Below are 20,835 nucleotides of genomic sequence, written 5' to 3'. Positions count from 1 at the left end.
GCACAAAGAGAAAAAAAATGTAAGGCCTTTATTTAAACCTATTTAGCAAAACAAAGTCTCAGAAAGCAGATTTAGATTTCAGAAGATTTAGAAAGTCAGCTTAGATTTCAACAGGTACTGTATCAACAAAAGCCGAATCCCAGTTGTCAACATAAGGAAGTTGTTCGTCATTCCAGAAATAGACCTTAGAAAGTAACTAGCTTGGTGCTAAGCAGAGAGGAGCAGGGCAAGCTTGGTTACACCCTGCTGACTGAAGCACCCACCCGCCCTGACTCAACTGCTTTACAAGCTGGGAGCTATTTTCAAACAACGCTTTTAAAATGCTATTCAGAACAAGTTCCTATTGTATAAGCACAGGGGACTATATTCAATACCCTGTGATAAACCATAACGGAAAGGAATATGAAAAAGTATATATATGTATAACTGAATCATTTTGCTGTACAGAAATTAACACACTGTAAATCACCTATATACTTCAATTAAATAAATTTTTTTTAAATGCTATTCAGAGTTGAACTCTAGTTCTGTGTAATCAGAAGATGCCATTCCACAACACAGCGACTCCAGGTATCTTAAATAAATTTTGCTGGGAAAACAATTACACTTTGAGCACCAAAGCGAGAACCCTATTATCGGTTTAGTAGATCATGTCCCAAAAAAGCCCTCTGGGAAGGCCTGGCAGACTGTCCACAATGTCGGGAATATTCAGGCGGAGTGGACCGGGGTCCCGCAGTGTTTGTGCCATAAGTCGACGGCCTTGCTCACAATCGCATCCGAGCTGTCCTGGGGGATCTGTGAACAAGCAAACCAGTCTCTGAAATGTGTTTCCGACTTCAGTATCTCCCTCATTTTCACTCTGGTACAAATCTCATTTCCACTGGAGTTTTCACCATTTTTCAGAAAGTGACCGCACGGGAGGCTAGTGCCAGGATCCGTTTCACGTGCCACCTAAGGCCGCAGCAAGGAGCAGTCGTGTCATACCGCCTAGGGTCGAATCCTGCACTGCCCACTACTTGCGGGCTCCTGGGCAGGTTATCTGAGCTCCCTGGCTTCAGATCCCCGTCTCTAAAATGGGGCAAATGATAGCTGCAATTCACAGGGCTCTTTACCGAGTTACGTGAGGTAATTCACAAAAAAATGCTTAGCAGTGGCCCTGGCACTGTGAGCCACTAATTATTACAACGATGACGGTTCTTTGATCCAACATACCCTCACTTAGTACTTATTTACCGGGCCACTGTTCAATTGTTAACATTGGCTGATTAAAATGTATAGATTTGGGGTCCAGTGAAATTCACTCACACCTAAGTCTTTCTTCCACCTCTTCTTGCCTGGTTAAGGGTATTCTAAGTTACAAAGACAGGGAAAAACAGATTCATTTAGACCCTTTTCAACATGCTCTAAGTTTACATTTCAGCACATTAACAAATCCAACTGGGATTCTACCAGAGATAGCAACAGAAATGAAAGGACTTACAAAACCCCTCAAAACATCAGGTTTCCTTTTCCAGCAACAAAGTTCAGTCACCCTAAAGTAAAGATCTCACCTCTTCCTTTTCTTGACAAGCCTCCTAGTGGTCACATCAGGGGATGAGACTCCAGTCCCAGGCGCATACACTCATGGAGACTTGCTGCTCAGACCACTGACCCCAAAGGACTGCACTACAATCCACAGACCAACTTGAAACTTCCAGGGGAAAATTGTTTCTTATGATGTAAAAATATACTATGTCTCTGAAATAATTGAATGCAATAGAAAAATCTGGCTTCCTAAACTGACTTCCTTTCTAGATTCAAAATTAAAATAAAACAAAGTACACTTACGTTTTCCAGAAACTTTGTTATCTTCTCTGCACCGTTCAGTGCCATTACTTTTATTTTAAAGGTTAAGAGAATTTCCACAGCTACAAAAACTAATATCTTACAGGATCCACTTATAACTTTATCCCAAACCCTGCAAAATAAAGATATAATCAAATTACGAGTGTGAAGTTTATGTTTATCTAAACAGCTCAAATTTCAAAATTAAATCAAATTACATTTTAAGTACCGTCGTCCCTCACTATCCCCAGGGAATTGGTTCCAGGACTCACTTGCTTGGGATACCAAGATCCGTGGAGGCTCAAGCCCCTTGTGTAAAATGAGGTGGTACAGTCAGCCTTCTATATCTGCAGATTCCACATCCAAGGATTCAACCAACCACAAATTATAAACACAGCACAGGATCAGCTGAATCTGCAGATGCGCATCTGCGGATACAGAGGGCTGAGTTCATGAGCTTCAGAGAAGAGCTCATCATCAAGGAAAACAACACAGATCAGCCATTTGAAATCTATTTCAGACACAATCAGCAGTGGAAGGAAAAAAGGAACCATCGCTAGAAAGTATCAAGAATTGCTCTGCTAGGAAGTGACCAGTATGCCAATTCCCTAATGTTTCAAAACTGACATTTTCCGGCAGGAAATTCCTAAACCAAAGCTTAGATTTTACTAACATTTTGTAATGTTAATATAATCATTACATGGTAAGGAACAACAAAAGCAGCAAATGAAATGATAAATTCAATTTCATTTTCCAGTGGTTTAAATTCCTTAATGAAGGAGCCAGTTATTGAATATACTCTAAAATAACTATTCTGATAACTCCTATAAACTCTTACAGTTGGTATTATTCTCTACATGCCAAATGCATTGTCTTGTAATGTCCTCTGGACATTTACCTTTCTCCTCAACTGCAAAGTTGTGGATGGGGTGATCCAGGACACCGAAATGCCCGTAACACGTCTGAAGTTGATGGAAGAGCTGAGTTTGAGTCTCAAGTCTCTCACTGACTTCAGCTACTTTAGAAATACACATTTTCTCTAGGACCTGCTCCATTTCTAGAAAAGCCCACATATACCCCTAGTGACTATTTCACATGGGAATACTGAACAGCATCAAACACACTGAGGGCCTTCAATTTCTCTAACTGTAAGTTGTAACATTTTTAATATTTATATTAATATGAGATATTTCTAATGTTTCTAACTATATATATAATAAGCAGAATCATGCGTTATGTTAGCTGCTGGAGAAGTCAGCATCAAATTACTGTATTGTTCTAAAGCAAATTTATATTCCAAGATGATCACGTTAAAAAAAAAAAAAAAAAAAAAGGACACAGGATTTTTCTGCCTCTGAGCCTGCAGGCCGTATTTGAAAGAAATACTTGCCTCTGTAAGCTGGATTCAGGCAAGCACCCGGCGAAGCACCTCTTGAACCAGAGATCATAGGGAAGTTTGGACACTGCAGAACTCGTCTTCAGATGACTCAGCAGTCGGCTATCTTCCATGTTCAAGTATTGTTCAAAAGCCTTTGGCTAATGATTAAACAGGAGGCGATTACTCAGTTCCTGTGACATAATGTTACCTGATCTTACAGCCTGTGATGAAAAAGTGTGCATGCTGAACGCAGGAAGTGCTAGAAGACAAAGCTTCAGACTCATGTAAGTCACTGGTGAGGCATAAGTTTCCCAGGTCAGCACTAACCAGAGGAACCAACAGTCCAGGACTAAGGGGTTTCCGGGGACAGTCCCAGGCTAAAAGGAACAGCTAGTCACCCTAATTAGTCCTAATTGTGCTATAGCCAGATTCGACAACCTAAGACAAAAGCCCAAACCAAAACTCAGTTGCTCTGGGAAGCTAACAAAGGCCCGCGTCTGGCTGCTCTAGGGCAATAGGTTATACGTTCAGGGAAAGGACAAGGGTAAGACCAAAGAAACAGCGGGACTAAAGCAGGGACAGGGAACTAGGAAGAATGCAGATGAAAAGGGCCCAGCAGTCACTGATGTCACCTACGCTGACCCACGTGGAGTGCACTCTGCACTTGGCGGAGGGGGGGTCAGACAACAGGGACGTCCTCAGGAGGAGCTCTGTTCCCAGCAAGATGTGCCCAAGAATTCCGGAGAGGTACAGGAATAACACAGGGGGACAGTGCTCCGGGGTTCCGTCCGGCAGCCTCTCCCATGTAAGGTTACACAGCAGCCAACACTAGAAGACTGGGATGGGAGCTAACAAAGCTGGCTGGGTCCCAGACAGGTTTGCTGTATTTACAGGGTTCTCTGGCAAAGCACGGATCCTAAGGTCAAACCCTCAGGTCTGTACTCTCTATCCAGAAGGGCACAACCAGATCCTACATCACCTGGCCAAATGCAAATTTTTTTTTTTTTTTTTTTACTAAATATCTGCACCGCTGTACTTCTACCAAAGAGGCAATTCATAACCCTTACAATGTCCACCGTAGCCAGACACTGTGCTACAGATACAGGGAAGGGAGTAAAAGGCAAGATAGCTTTATTACAGTGTGTTACAGTTACCTCTTTGCAGCTCTCTCAACCAGGTGGGAAGCGCCTTGAAGGCAGGGATGCTATGATGGGAATAAGCAGAGACGATGCGTACATCCAGGTGGGAATCCTAACCCATATACTTAAGAAGCCAGAAAGAGTTTCCCAGGACAGCTGACGTTTGAGCTGGCCCACGAACAAGGGACGGGACTTGGCCAGGCAAAGAGGGCCACGCATTAATATCTGGCCCAGCTTAAAGGACAAATATCCCTAAATAAAGAGAGCTTCTAAAAAGGGAAAATGCCAAAACCTCTATAAGAAAAAAATGCACATGGCTCTAACCCACATTAAAAGATGCTCAACCTGGCTATAATAAAAGAAATGCAACCTGAAACTATAGTAAGGTATCCTTTCTCACTTATCATGCTGGCAAGAACACATACCAGGTTGGCGAGGCTATAGGGAAACTGGTGTTCTCATCTGTTGATCATGAGGATGCAAAAGGGTATGAGCTCTACAAAGAGGAATTTGAAAAAAACCTAGCTAAGTAACATACGCCTTTACCCCTTGATCTAGGTCAATTCATTTCTAGGAAAGCTATCCCTCAAATATACTGGCAAAGATACAGGCACAAAGCTATTCACCTGTTATAAACAGCAAGACACTGGAAACATCTCAATTAGCCAACAATAGAGGATGGGTTGAATAAACTAGGATGAAGTGGTACGCAGCTGTGAAAAGGAATAAGGAATGTCTCTATATACTGCTTATGGCATAATCCCCAGCATATATTAGGCTAAAAAAATAATAAAGCAGGGTGAAGAAAAACATGTATCAGATGCTACTGCTAAATCTAAGAGGGTGAATATAAATACATATCCATGTGTGCTTTTTTTTTTCTTTTTAGTGGAAGATGACATTTATACTGCCTGAAATTTTTTAGGATACAGCAAATGGTAGAAATGGTAGATGTGATGATTTTACTGTAAAACATTAGGTTATTTCCAATATTTCCATGACTCTCATATACTTACTTTTAAGGAAATAAAGCATACCTCAACAGAAGGCAAAACCTGGCAAGAGATTTAACCACCTTGAGAGGAATTTATATTAAACTTAAGAAGAGGCTGCTAATGGTGTTTACTAAAAGAAAAAAAACCCTCTCTTTAGGACAGCTTTTAAAAATTATATCAATGGCAAGGAAAGAAAACTCACTCACTTTAATGACTAAACACAGTTAAGACTGAGATGGCTTAAAGGCAGTCTGATCTGAAGAGAACAGAGACCTTCCACGTCACAGCACTGAAGCTGGCCTCTATTCTCCTCGGCAATCAGAGGCCTCATCAAAGAGAATTTCCAAAAGCTTGTATGGAGAGGAAAGCTGTGATTAATACTATAAATCAGAACACTACAACAAAGGTATCATCACCAGAAATATTCTTTTCTTTGGATGTCAAAAGCCCGTCACTGTCTATCATGTGCACATTTCCCCAGGATTATGAAACAACCTATGCTTTGTGATAACAAATTTGGTAAAATCACAAAAATTTGAAAAGATGACAGACAAGATTATAGAGACTAACAAAGCTAGACAGAAGAGATCTAGTATACAACAATAAAAAATTTTAAGCTGGACTAAACAAGGTTTAACTAAAAACAACTGTTTTAAAAACTTGACTTTAAAAGTTTAAGTCACACACACAAAAAAGTTTAAGTCACTTGATGGCTAAATCAAATAGCAACACAAAGGAAATTTAGCTTTTCTTATACATTCTGAACTTTAAAAAAATATTTGCAACTATAAAAAACTATGTGCTAGGCACTATAATGTACATGCGAAAATAAACCCCCTTTTCTGAAGATGGGGAAATTAAGGTTCAGGGGACATAGGGACATTAAGTATCTTGCTGATTCTAACATTCATTTCTTTAAAAAAAAAAAAAAAAGCTCAAGGCATTTTTGAAAAAGAACAATAAGAGGGAAATGTCCCTGCCAGCTATCAAAATATGCTAGGAAGTTAAAGTAAGTCATATGGTACTGGCCAGGAAACAAATACTTTGATAGAAAAAAAAAAAAAAAAAAGGAGTCCAGAAATAAATAAATAAATATATAAACCTAGTACATGATAAAGAGGGCATATTACAAATCTGTGAAGAAAAAAGTGAACTGACCAACACTGTAAGTGGTAGTTCTACTGCTTATTAACTGTGTGGCCTTGGACAAGTTACTTAACTGCTCTGTGCTTCAGTTTCCTCATCTGTAAAAACAGATGTGTTAAGATGCCATAATTCATCAGTAAAGCAAATTTAGTCTTGGTTGGCACGAATCATGTTCTCAAACTGCTGACCAGAGCAAAGGAGGAAGAGGGTGGTGGGGTGCTGGCTGAAGCTGTGCTACGGTTGTGACCACAAAAGGAACAGTCACGTCTGCGTCCGATGCCAGTCGCAAAGGTAAGTCCCTCACCAATTAAAGGACTAAATTTTAAAATGTTCAAATATTTTTAAAAGTTAGAAGCTTTTTGAAAACTTGTTTTAAAATCTCGGCATTAGAAAGCGCTTTCTAACTGAGATACAAAACAGCAAAAGAAATACTGATAAATCCAATTGTATCAAATCTTTACATCTTTACACAACAGGGAGCAATATTTTCAGAGAAAATATTTAACTTATTTAACAAAGGATAAATATCCAGCATATAGCAATAATTCTTACCAAAAAAAAAAAAAAAGGAAAGACGGAAACAGAATAGAAAGGTAGACAAATATGATGACCAATAAACATACCCAAAGCTGCTTAACTTCACTCAAAAATGAGGCAATGGAAATTAAAATGGGCTACCATTTCACTATCAGATCGGAAAAATTTTAAGAGAGTGATACTATCAAGTATTGGCAATTGGGTGGAAAACAGGAAATCTCATAAACTGTTGGGGGAAGCAAAATTGGTACAACTTCTGGTAAGTAACCTGGTAGTTAACAAATTTAAATATGTCTCTTGCAATTGAGCATTTGTTGCATAGGTAACCCACCCTAGAGACACACGCACACATACACACATGGGAACACATCGCGTACACGGAGTGGGACTGTCAGCATGGAGCCTTTACATTAAATTCGGGCAAATTCTTAACAGAAAATACTATGAGAATTTTTAAAAGTGGTTCTAAACGAGCGACTCTCAATCATAGCCTCATTTCAGAATCACTTGGAGTTTTAAAAAAGTGGAATTCTGGGGCCTCATCCCTGAAGATTCTGATTTCACTGGTTTGGTCATTTTTAAGAGCTCACAGGTGGTACTAATAGGAAGTCAGGACTGAAAACTACCTATGTGTATTGACATGGAAAAGCTCCCAGACATTAAGTTTTAAAAAGAATGGTGGGGCTTCCCTGGTGGCGCAGTGGTTGAGAGTCCACCTGCCAATGCAGGGGACACGGGTTCGTGCCCCGGTCCGGGAAGATCCCACGTGCCGCGGAGCGGCTGGGCCCGTGAGCCATGGCCGCTGAGCCTGCGCGTCCAGAGCCTGTGCTCCGCAACGGGAGAGGCCACAGCGGTGAGAGGCCCCAGCGGTGAGAGGCCCAAGTACCGCAAAAAAAAAAAAAAAAAAAGATTGTAGGGCCGTATGAACAGTATGATAATACTTACATTAAAAAATTATATATATATAAGTTATATACATATACACATACACACACACATGATCATGTGAATGCGCTCGCATCCCCATCCATTCCAATGCACATAAAATACTCTAGACAAATACACACCAAGCTGATGACAATGCCTATGTCTTAGAAAGTGGAGGAGGGGAGGTGCTGGTGCAGGTCTATGACAACACTGGATCCATCTGGATTACTTAATACTTCGAGAATGTATCTGTTACTTGTGTTATTAAAAATAATGAATTTTTAAACAAACTATCAAAATGCTACTGCATTTACTCCAATAATAAGAAAAGCGAATCACAGTATGATTCGGACCTCTTGATTTAATTAGGCAGCTAGCATTTCATTTACATATGCTCCAATGCCATGTTTTTATTTTACTGAAATTAAGTGAATTAAATTTCAAAATTCTAAAAATCAAATTTTACTTAATGCAAATATATAAAAAACACTCCTGTTCAGTGCCCTGGGAAGCTGAGGGCCGACAGAGTCTCGCCGACCACCCTAACGGACACAGAGCAGGGATGGATCTCCAGGGCTTGGCTGACGTGTGCCCTGCACCTGACCCTGCATCCTGTACCACGGTTACTGCTTTCAACAGAATTTCCAAGTGAAACAATTCAATGACTTAAGAAAAAAGACTTGTTTTTATAAAATGAGGGAAAACACTGGGCAAAGAGAATGGCAAAGGACCCCTGGCTTGTGCTGATGACACAAGCGCTGGTCTCCGGATTCCCAAGTCAGAGTGTACAGACCACCGGCTGCCTTCCTCACAGAGTCCCGACTCTAATGTGAGATCACAGTGTGCCCGGCTAAAACGAACCGACCGCATTTCCCAGGCTCCACTGCAAACTGGGGTGGCCTGGTGACACAGTCCTGCCCGCCAATAGGCATGCAGAAGGCAAGTCTGTTAAAGGGGGACAGGCTGGCCTGGCTTGTCACTTCTCCTCCTTTACTTTCGTCTTTGCTTTTCCCTTCCTGCCTAGAACAGGGACGTCATGGCTGTTGCTCCAGCATCTGTCATGGGATCACGAGAGGAAGGACCACACCTAAGAAGGCTAGTACGGGAGAACACGAGCCTGGGTCCCTGGCCATACAGTGGCTGTGGCACCAGCCCTGGGCTGCCTTGCCTCCAGACTTCTGCTTACGTGAAAGAAGACAAAGCCTCTGTTACTTGGGCTTCCCATTCTACACAGCCAAACTTAAACCTGAGTACAGATGGGTAATTCTAGCTAAAGTCAGGGGATTCTGGATCAAGATAAGGAATACTACAGAGCGGGGGGTGGGCAAGCTACAGCCTGCAGAGGCCAAATCCAGCCACAACCATGCTTTTATGTATTCTGTGTGACAATAGCAGAGCTGTGTGCTTGCAACAGAGACATACACACCTAGCCCACCAAGCTGGAAATATTTACCATCTGGCCTTTTACAGAAGGCATCTGCTGATGCCCACCACAGAGGGTCCACGCATAACTGTATCAGCACCAGGAGGTAAAGGCCATTGCCTGAGGACCCCCATTACCATTGCTCACGCCCACCCCAAAATAGCCATAACATCATCCCTCACCAGATGGGGTAGAAAATCCCGGTACTTGTTATTCAGTTGGTTCACAAAGCAGCGGGTGAGCCAGTAACAGTCAATGCTATCTTCCACCATCTCTTCCATGGCTTTAGCAATGGCAAGAAATACTTCATCTTCTGGTTCCTGCAAGATTAATAATAACTCTCAAGAGGGAGGCAGAAGAGAGGAATACAGGATTCTTTAATAATAATGAAGCTTTGCTCCCTAGATTCTGAAGGACCTGCAATAAATCAAAGTGGGATCAAAAGCGCACAGTCCATCACCAAAAAGATGACCAAGGTGAAGATGAGGATGAGTAACCAGAGGAATCTGAGTCAGCGCCACTTCCGAACACTCAGGTTTCAAGCTGAACATTCAGAGATTTTCCAACTTCTAACATTAAGGCCAAAGAGTCAACACAAACCCTAAGCAAGGGCTGACTCTACACCCAAAAGTATTCTCTGCGCTGGAGGAGAATTCCTTTCAAACAGAAGTGATAAACAGCAAACAACTGGAGACCTCTGTCAATAATTTGCAAACATTAAATGACCTCAAAAGGACTAATAAGCATTTTATTTCAAAGCATTCATACATAGCTTTAAATTTTTGTTCTATCTTTAAGCACCTAAAAAGCTAAAAATGACCCTGGAATCAGAATTTCAGGACTCAGAAGAATGGCATTTCTCAAACCCTGTGTCAATACTCAGAGCATGAAAGCAAACCCTCAAGTAAATTTCGAAAGAAATCTCATAAGAACTGGAATCCACTTGAAAAATCTGTTTTCTAACACCATACCTTACACCAAAAGCTTTACATTTTCATCTAGGATTTAACAGCTGAAGGATTTTTAACATTGAAAAGAAACTAAGAAGTTTCCTTCTACTCCCCTAAGAAGTCCCAAGTTAAACTCAAAATACCTATTTTAACAGAAGTATTGCATCTTAGGCCTCCTATCCACTTACGAACATTCTACAAACTGTCAAGAACAGCAGGAAGTCTCCTTTCGTGGACTCCCGCCTGGCCCTGGCGCTGTGCTGGCTGTTCCTGAACCTGGCATCTCAACGCTGCTCCAAGTTACTCTGAGACACAGCTAAGAGGACCAGCGCCCTCCAGCTGAAGTCAGGTTCTATGCGCCCAGCCCTGTGCCGAGCACTGTCGCACAGTCTCATTAAAAGATAAGGAAAGGGCTTCCTGGTGGCGCAGTGGTTGAGAGTCCTCCTGCCGATGCAGGGCACATGGGTTCGTGCCCCGGTCCGGGAAGATCCCACATGCCGCGGGGCGGCTGGGTCCTTGAGCCATGGCCGCTGAGCCTGCGCGTCCAGAGCCTGTGCTCCGCAACGGGAGAGGCCACAACAGTGAGAGTCCCACGTACCAGAAAAAAAAAAAAAAAAAGATAAGGAAAATACAGCTTCTAGGGCTTGGTGACCAAGGAGACTTGAGCCCAGAAAAAAACTTGGACAGCATGTCAGCCTGAGGCCACGGTACAGGTGCCTGGACCTCAAGCCTGGAAAGCTGAACAGGGATGAGGTGGGAACGATAACCTATCATCTAGATCTCTTGAGCTAATGGATAATCTAACCTAACTTCATATACAGCTTAGGAACTTGTGTAGTACTATCAGCTAACTGCATTCTGCCAATGGGAAATAAAATTTAAAGTTTGAGGGTTCCAACTATTTTCAGGAATGTTCTCTCTTGATAAACTTCATCAAAGTGGATGACCATGGGACCCAAAGCAACCTCAAAAAGAAAGAACAAGTCGAAGTTCAAACTGCTGTGCTGGCACACTGCAATCTTCAACAGCCACCAAAAAAATTACAGAACAGCAGTTTTCAGGCAAATCCCTCTTCTGAACAATTCACTCTGTTTTAGCCAAAAGTTAAAATGCTTAGAGTGAATTGCAAGTTGTATTAAAATAGCCAAAGCCCAAGAGCTAGTCATTACTTTGCCTGCCCTCCTCCACTCCCCCTCTCTTCCCTTTATAAACAATAAGCAGTCCAAGTAACTAGAGTGAGCAGTTTGTCAAAGGTGAAATCTATAAAGCAGGCTGGAGCCTATGGGCCTGAGGCCAAGGAGGGGTCAGGGCCAAGGAGGCCGCCAGTGACTACAAGGCCTGTGCGGCCTGCAGGCCAGGGCCAGAGAGGTGGCCGGCCGTGTTGGTTACAGACAGAGGAACGAGCAAAGAAATAAATACAAATAAGAAGAGGCTTACATTAGCCTCACTGTGACTGCCAGAGAAGGAAGTTGCAAACATAAAAAGGGTGAGGGCTAAAATGAACTTGTGATATTAGAAAGGAATTGGCAGTTTGGGCATTAACTCAGGGTCTTTAATATAGAAATAGATATATAAACATATAGGTGTGTGTATATTTCCTAGCTGTCTGCTGAGAGGGCCTAGAAGCAATGACACACCAGGGACAATGAACATACCTAGCACCCTGTTCTTGGTTTCTAACTATAATACTCAAAAAAAAAAAAAAAAAAAAGCCTGATTCCAAGCCTGGGGTAGGGAAAATACAAAATGAGCCTGGAATATCTTTTTGTGCCAGAAAGTAAGAAAGTGCTCAAAATGATGGGAACTTGTCAAAAAGACACAGAAGTCAGCTTGAAGGGGCTCCCGCTGGCTAAATATGGGACAATTTTAACATCAAAATAATGGTAGTAATGAATTATAGGCCACTGAATAAAAGAGGAATCTATAAATTCATACTGATATACATAAATGAGGGAGAAGGGAAAACTCTTCCTTACAGAAAAGTCAACTAATAAATGCAGAAGGAACGAAGGAGTTAGAAGATCACCATTTGGCAATCAGCACAGAAAAACTGTTTCAGGCAACAGTCAGTGGATTGATAATTACACAGTCTCAAAGTACCTCCCCCCAAGTTACTTATTAATTACAAAGGGAAAACAGCAACCTTACCTTGAAGAAACCTGGCAGACACCACCTTAACCAAGTGATCAATGTTAGCAGCAAGAGTAATAAGTATCCTATTTCTGTGGAATTCCTGCCAGAAATGCATAACTAGATTTTAATCATGAGGAAACACACAAACCCCAATTGACAAATGTTCTACTGGCCAGTACTCTTAGAACTGTCAAGGTCATGAAAGACAGAGGAAGACTGAGGGACTGTTCTAGATTAAAGGCAACTAAGACATGGTAAACGTAATGCATGATCCCAGATTGGATCCTGGACCAGAAAAAGAACATCGGTGGGACAGTCAGCAAAATTTCAATAACACCTATAGATTAGTTCACAGTATTGTATCACTGCTAATTTTCTGGTTTGGATAAATAACCAGAGTATAATTAAGATGTAACATTTGAGGATGCTAGGTGAAGGTATATGGGAACACTTGACTCTTTATGCAACTTTTTTCTACTATCTTAAAATGAAGAATTAAAACACAAAATATTTTTTAGATCGTCAACAAATGGTAAAACTAGTAGTTGAAAGTTTGATAAGTTCTGAACCACAACTTTTATGGTTTAGATAAAGGGCATTATTGGGACAATTGGTCAAACGGGAATGGAGTCTGAAGATTAGATGTTAATACTGTATCAGTGTCAACTTCTTGGTGTTGATGACAGCTGTGGTCACCTAGGGGAGTGTGCTCATCTTTAGCAAGTACACACTGCAGGAATCCAAAGGAACGGGATGCCGTGTCTACGTCTTATTCTCAACCGGTTTGGAAAAAAAATATGTATACATATATAGGAAAAATGACAAAGCAAACGTGGTAAAATGTTAATGACTAGGGAACCGGGAGAGAGGATATATGGGATTTTTTGATAGTATTCTTGCAACTTTTCTATAACTTTAAAATGACTTCAAAACAGAATTTTAAAACATTAGAGAGATTGGGTCAAAAGGTACAGGGCTATGAATGTCTGGGAAAGATGTGTTGCTTTTATTCTACAAAGAAGAGCCATTGAAAGTTTCTAAGGTAAAACATAATGCAAACAAAGGCTGGCAGACAGAGCAGTCTAAAGTTGAACCAAGGGTCAAACAAAAGCACCACTGACCAGTGGAAAGGAGGGACTTCGAGGCAACTTCCCAGACTCCAGCCGATGCATGTAGAGATAGACTTCACCCTGAGGTGTGGCATCACTGATAAAGCGAATGACTTCCAGGGCGTGAAGGACTTCAGAGTACTGCTCCTTGCGATACATCATCACCTGGGCATGGGACTCATGGTGTGGAGGCAAGATGCCTATAGAGACCCGGGGCAGGGGGAAAAGAGGGCAAAATACTGAGGCACCAATCCAAACTCCTCTTCTATGAAAGAGAATCCTGTGCAAAGCTGCCTACCACAATTAGACTAGAACTCACACAAATATTTAGTTACCGTATAGATTATCTTTTAGAAATTCACACTATAAATCAAATTTTAAATACTATCAATACTCGAGTGGCAATTATATCATTGATATTAAAGAGAAATTAAACGACATCATAAAGCCTTTGAATAAATGTGCCACATAAGTTCAAGATAAATCACACCAATTACAATAATGATTTAATTCAAGTTTACGGTTGTCAGCCTTGGGCCACCCTTAGCTGCTAAAGGCCTATCTCCAGTTGCTGTGCTTGGCCCCTAATATGGAATTGTTCCCATCCCCCAACCTCCACAATTCATACGTTGAAGCCTTAACCCCCCAATGTGACTATATTTGGCAACAGGGCCTTTAGGAGGTAATTAAGGTTAAAAGAAGTCATAAGGTGGGGCCCTAATCCAACAGGGCTAGTGCCCTTATAAGAAAAGGAAGAGCCACCAGAGCTGGCGTGGTTTCTCTCTCTGCCGTGTGAGGACACAGCAAACCAGGAGGTGATGCTTCACCAGGAACAAAATCGGCCAGCACCTTGACCTTGGACTTCCCAGCATCCAGAACTGTGAGGATATAAATTATTTAAGCCACCCAGTCTGTGGTATTTTCTTAAGGGAGCTGTAGCTGACAACACAGCCCCCTTCATCTTAGAACCACCACCAAGTGGTCAAATCCTTTTCTTCCCCAACAACTAAAACTTGCTCAAAGTCCTAAAGTCTCTTTAGAAGGAAAAAAAATCTCTAATTTTCACTCCCAAAGTGACCTTATATTATATTTCAATGCCATTTTATGCTCATTAATATATTTAAACATGATGTCTACTCATTAGACTTTGGGGCAAGAACCACATTGTTTTAAATACAAACAAATGGCATGGAGAAAACACACTGGAAAGAGCACTGGATGGGCCTTTGGTCAACTAGTACCAGAGGTCTTAACACCAAGATGCTCACAAATGTCTCTCCAGGGACTTGTTTCCTTATCTGCCAAAGGCAGGAAATGGGATGGGTAAGCATTTCACCAAATGTTCTCTGCAGAACATGAGCCCCAAGGGTCTTCATGAGAAAAAGGGTACCAGAGTCAAATAGATTTGGGAAGTGGTGACAATGAACTTAAGGCTTTAAGTTTTGCTATAAAGAAAAACATCTTCTTTACCCCAGCCTCATTAAACTTCATGAAACCGTATCCTAGCCCAAGCCCCAGAGTCAAAGTTCCCGGGTCTGAAGTCTAGCTCTACAGTTAAAGGCTGGGTGACCCTCAGCAACTTACTTGATCTTCCTGTGCCTTAGCTTCTCCATCTGAAGAATGGGAAGAATTAATACCCATCTCACACAGTTGTAATGCTGACTAAACAAATTAACAGACATAAAACACTAAAAGTACATGGCACATACTAAGCTAGTGTGTTATTAGCTAGTACACTTGACTATGGATCTCTCTTTGGTGCAAACTACCACAGATCCAGTATTCTTAAGAACATTCTGGGAAACATAACTTGGATGAGCTCAGAAGACTAACACGGTGGGAGGTTAATGCTGGAACCAAACTCCCAACATAGTGTGGCAGCTCTAAATCTTGAGTGTCTTTTAAAATTAATTAATTAATTAATTATTGGCTGCCTTGGGTCTTCATTGCTGTGCGTGGGCTTCCTCTAGTTGTGGTGAGCGGGGTCTACCCTTCTTTGCGGTGCGCGGGCTTCTCGCTGCAGTGGCTTCTCGTTGCAGAGCACGGGCTCTAGGCACGCGGGCTTCAGTAGCTGTGGCACACGGGCTCAGCTGTTGTGGCACACGGGCTTAGTTGCTCTGAAGCATGTGGGATCTTCCCAGACCAGGGCTCGAACCCATGTCCCCTGCACTGGCAGGCGGATTCTTAACCACTGCGCCACCAGGGAAGTCCCTCGAGTGCCTTTAATGGCAAAAACAAGGGAGACTCACCTGATAAAGCAAGCCACGAAAAAGAGAGGTGATGAACAGCCTGACAGGCCTTGGCACTCAGCTGCAAAGTACACCTGTCCATCTCATACTAATCCACTGGCATTATCAGTTAATAAGACACATACTCTTTCTCAGCAGATATAAATATGATCGACATTCCCACCTAAAAGGCACCCCTGGAAGGCATTTACTTTGATGGGCACTGGAAACACTAAGATTTTTTAAATGCTCAGGGAAAACTGAGGTCGTTTTCACACATTCTCTATATTTTAACTGCACGGTGACCTATTAGAAAAGTAAGTGTACAAAGGCTGGCAAGATGCACAACAAAAAAGGCAATGCACAGTGCTTTCTAGCATGGCTTGCATTCCCTCGCTGGCTCCACATTACATAACCAGATTCGGGACTCCAGATTTTTCAAGTCCTGAAAATACAGTACATTTTGGAAAGGAAACAAGGTCTATAAATGTAACCTAACTTCAAATGGGCTCTACAAACCTGAGCTCAAATCCTAGCTCTGCCACTTAGAGGCTATAGGGCCTCAGGCAAATTCTTTAGCTTGTCTTTTTCCCCATCGGTAAAATTGCAATATTGATACCTACCTCACAAGGGAATTCTAGGATTATCCTAACTTTTGGTTTTTTTTAAAGAAAGAAAAGGAGGATAGTAATGGATGGGTATTTTATACATCAGCAGGCTCAGCAATAACAGAAAAAGAAATCCTTAGCTCGAAAGGCATACTGCCAGTCACTTCGGGCACCTAATACACGTTTTCTTCCACAGAAACTGAGCAAGACTGTTTTTCCTTCTCCTTCAGCCACTCTTCACTGTAAGTTATTCATTTGTGCTTCTAGGAAGTAAAAACCCTTTAATTCCTTTTTTGATTCTGACAGCACTCCTTAGGAAGTTCTACCTCTACAGCTGGGAGTCGCAGACTAACAAATCAAGAGCTAAACCCTAGTAGTTAATTTAGCTCAATATCCTCATTTTACAGATGAAAGAAAAAAAGGAAAAAAATTAAAAAAAGAGGCCTAGTGGCGTCTTCTGGAAGGTTACCAAGCTGACAGTAAAGCCCAGACCAGTTCGCCTTTCTCCCGGCCCAATGCTCTTCCCACACCTTGTCTCAGGAAGGTGCATCACTGTCTCTTCTAATGTCACCTGACACTCAGAGTGACACGCAGTGGACTGCCTCTGAAAGTCACCTTCTTCTGGGCTTCCAAAGTGACTGGTGATTCAGGCTCCCGAGGTTGGACCCAGTACTCAGTAAAAGGCCTAAAGGAATCCTTTTTCTGACTGATAAGATGCCAGTGATCCCATCATTCAACATTTTTGAACATAAAGCTTCCAACTCTTGGAAATCATACCTAGAAGCACCTTCCAGACCAATGCACGGTACATGGATGGGAGCGGGAACCTCTGACTAAAAGTACAAAGTTTCTCAACATCTACAGGAAGAAAAAAAAAAAAACGATTAGATGCTTTTCATGCTGATCACAATAGGTAACGATGCATTTCACGTCTGAAAACCGAAAGTATAGTAAGACATCTCTTCAGAGGCAGGCTGCTATACAATCAGCAAATCTAGGAAAGGTAACACCAGACTGACTTCCAGCTCAGGTGTTCCAACTAGCTATGTGTTTTTTTTTTTCCAACTAGCTATTTAAAAACAATTAGTGTTTCACGGTGTAGGAGATGCATTTTGCATATATTACTACATTCACTATAATATCAGTAGTTACTATTTATAGAACTTATTTCATTTATCTACATCGCAAGCTTGTTGGGTAGATATTGTTTCAAAAATGCAGAAACTGAAGCTCAGAGCAGTTTAGTGACTTGACTAAGTTTCCATCGCCAGTGAGTGGCACAGTCAGCCTGCAAATCCCCACATTCACCAGTAAGCCACATTCAACCATCTGGGGCCTCAATTTCCCTACTTGTCAAGTGAGAATTATAATACTTAAAGCACAGACTGCCTAGTGAGGATCAAAGATCAGGTGGGAAATGTTTTTGAAACTTTAAGACACTCTATGCATTTAAACTACTGTTTTTAACTATGGCTCAGTTTATTCTACTTTAATTAGCGATAAAACAGACCTTATTATGACTGGATTAGAATAAAAATATCAATATATAATGCAGTTTCAGTATTTCCATAAAAGAAAATCATGGCAAGAGCTGTTGCAAATTTACCCAGAAGCTATAATGACACCTCTGAAAATTGAGAAGAGAAAATACATGGGTCTAATAAGAGATAAAAATATTACTGACTTCTAAAGAGGCCTTTCAAAAAGGCCTGGCTCTGACTCAGTGAAATATAAACTTGAAAAATCCTTAATTTCTCCCAAAATATACCATTCTGCTGCCATCTTATCACTAAAAAAATACGGCAGGCAACCAATACCTCTGGTCATCTTTAAAGGTAACATTTAATATCAGAAGATCTGGGAATGACTGAGAACCAATAAGGTAAATTTAACTTATAAAACTCACCCAGACAGTCATCTTTTAGGAGAATTTCTAATGATTTCTTTTCTTCAACTCCACGAAACCCCACTTTTTCATAATATACTGAACGGAAGTTTCTCTGGGAGTCCTCAGTCATGTTTCATTCTTGGAGAGACAAAATAGGGAGCAGAAAAAAGTGACCCTAAAAACAAATGAAGATTTGATGAAAAATTTAATGATTTTCTCCAACTTTTCCATGAATCTGATACACTATGATAAATGGCCTGCCCTTGCATAGGACTCAGTATTAAACCTTCCCTTTTACACACCCTAACATCACCTCACCTTTGCACCTTGGCCAAAAACCAAGATATAAAACAAAAGTCCTCTGAGCTGCTGTAACAGATGGCACAAGGTTCATGCCTTAGCACTCCTATTTTACTTAGGAGAGAACCTAGCATAATGGTATACTCTGCAGCCATTACACATGTTCAAAGAAAAAAGTTACTGAAATAGGAAGACAGACAAAATGTCATGCAAAGGGGATTACCAAATATACATGATGACTGTTTTAATTTTTTTTTTAATTAGAGTATTCTGAAATGTTAACAATGGTTATCTTTAGGCAACAGGATTCCAGATGATTTTAATTTTCTTTCTTTAGCTCAGCTGTCTTTTCTAAAATGGGCATTCTGCCTATTTACAATAGCCCGGAGATGGAAACAACCTAAGTGTCCATCATCAGATGAATGGGTAAAGAAGATGTGGCACATATATACAATGGAATATTACTCAGCCATAAAAAGAAATGAAATTGAGCTATTTGTAATGAGGTGGATGGACCTAGAGTCTGTCATACAGAGTGAAGTAAGTCAGAAAGAGAAAGACAAATACTGTATGCTGACACATATATATGGAATTTAAGAAAAAAAAAGTCATGAAGAACATAGGGGTAAGACAGGAATAAAGACACAGACCCACTAGAGAATGGACTTGAGGATATGGGGAGGGGGAAGGGTAAGCTGTGGCAAAGTGAAAGAGCGGCATGGACATATATACACTACCAAACGTAAGGTAGATAGCTAGTGGGAAGCAGCCGCATAGCACAGGGAGATCAGCTTGGTGCTTTGTGACCGCCTGGAGGGGTGGGATAGGGAGGGTGGGAGGGAGACGCAAAAGGGAGGGGATATGGGAACATATGTATATGTATAACTGATTAAATTTGTTATAAAGCAAAAAATAAAATAAAATAAAATAAAAATAAATAAAATGGGCATTCTGTAAAACAAAAAACTAAGTTATAAAAAGAGTAAAAAAACAAACAAAAAAAAACTCCACAAACCCAAGTTCCTCTTAGTTTTCTCCTTTAAACACAATTCTATCAAATGTTAATTGTCAAAATTCAAAACCCACAACAGATTAAGCATTAAATTATAAACCAGAAGAGGGTCAGGAACGTAGCCGGTTGACAAGTAATACCACAGAGTTGGAGACAAAATAACGACTTAGAATCTGGCATCAGAACTCAAAAAGTTCGCTGGTCTCTGGTTCTTTCACAATAAACCTTCAGTAGGACTGAAGGCAAGTCATCAGGAAAAGGTCAAATTAGGTTTGTGTTCTAAGAACAGAACGGATGTAACGCATTTTCCAAAAAGTATACCACTGCCTGCCCCAAACGCTTAAAGCGTCGGTGCAGAGTATAACCCTCAGGTTTTAGAAATTCTGAGATGTCCCCAGGGGCTAGGGGAGGGTTGAGTCCTAGACAGCCAAGTTCTTCCTTATTGACAGGATATTCACTGAGACGATTCGGGCACAGGGAAGAATAGAATTCGTTTACACTGAGGAATTCTACAGGGTACTGAGCTCTTAGGACCAAACGGTTTTTAAAAGCAGGATTCCAAAGCATTAAAACACTTTTAAATAAGGTGGGAGTTATTTAAAAGCAGCATCCAAACAGCTGCAAGGCGATTCGGTGGCTGCCGTCTAAGGACACCATCCTGACTGCAATGCAACAGCAAACGCATCCTCAGGGAGGAAATAAAGTAACTTTCCTTGCTGCCCAGCAGCGCCCACCTGACGGGAAAAGTAAACACACCCTGATCCAAGACCCCAGGTCCCACTCTACCTATTATGCTTCACCTCTAGTAGTGGAAACCACACCCGGGCTCAGACTAACTGGTCCGGGGAGGCAGCGGAAACCTGGCCCGGTGCGCTGACCTGCCGACCGCCCAGAGCCCGCCGGGGCGGAGGGAGACGACTGGACACCCGCGCCCAGGAGCTAATACCCAGCAGCCGCGGCGTCCACCGGACGTGACGTCAGCCCCGCTCCACGGGGCGGTGCCGAGAGTGCGCGTGCGCCGAGAGCATGCGCGGAAGCTCCACCCACGCCATGGGGGTCGCAGACTCTGCAACCCAGTTACGTGAAATAGCGGGATGCAAGTCAACCTAGCGTCTCAAGCTCCCCGCCCATTCCCCGCACCCGTCTCCCTGCTCCCCCTACTCATTCCTGGTCTGCAGAATCTCGCGACTACCTTACTCCCGCTGTCCCGGGCGGTGAGTGCCCGGGATGCTTTCCCC

At 41.8% G+C, this 20,835-nt stretch overlaps 1 protein-coding gene across 6 annotated transcripts; it reads right to left on the bottom strand.

Annotated features, from left to right (window-relative positions):
- Window positions 1-9: 9 nt before the first annotated feature.
- On the bottom strand, window positions 10-20,553 carry LOC309812947 (TBC1 domain family member 7). 6 transcript variants are annotated; one of them, XM_082637357.1, is made up of 8 exons: window positions 20,384-20,553; window positions 18,304-18,460; window positions 17,175-17,255; window positions 13,574-13,761; window positions 9,552-9,689; window positions 3,215-3,360; window positions 1,828-1,957; window positions 10-795 (listed from the first exon to the last, which is right to left on the bottom strand). In XM_082637357.1, the coding sequence occupies exons 2-8, from the start codon at window positions 18,413-18,415 to the stop codon at window positions 709-711; spliced, it is 882 nt and encodes a 293-aa protein (XP_082493483.1). In that variant the 5' UTR covers window positions 18,416-18,460; window positions 20,384-20,553; the 3' UTR covers window positions 10-708. The 6 variants fall into 6 exon arrangements, with proteins under 6 accessions (XP_082493483.1, XP_082493484.1, XP_082493481.1 ...); XM_082637358.1 differs by having other exon boundaries at window positions 18,304-18,423; XM_082637355.1 differs by having other exon boundaries at window positions 20,398-20,553.
- Window positions 20,554-20,835: the final 282 nt, after the last annotated feature.

The sequence above is a fragment of the Mesoplodon mirus genome (assembly GCF_964341445.2).
Source record: "Mesoplodon mirus genome assembly, chromosome: 12".
NCBI classification, from domain to species: Eukaryota; Metazoa; Chordata; class Mammalia; order Artiodactyla; family Ziphiidae; genus Mesoplodon; species Mesoplodon mirus.
The sequence above is the reverse complement of the archived record's forward strand: the minus strand, read 5'-3'. Positions and strand labels throughout refer to the sequence as shown.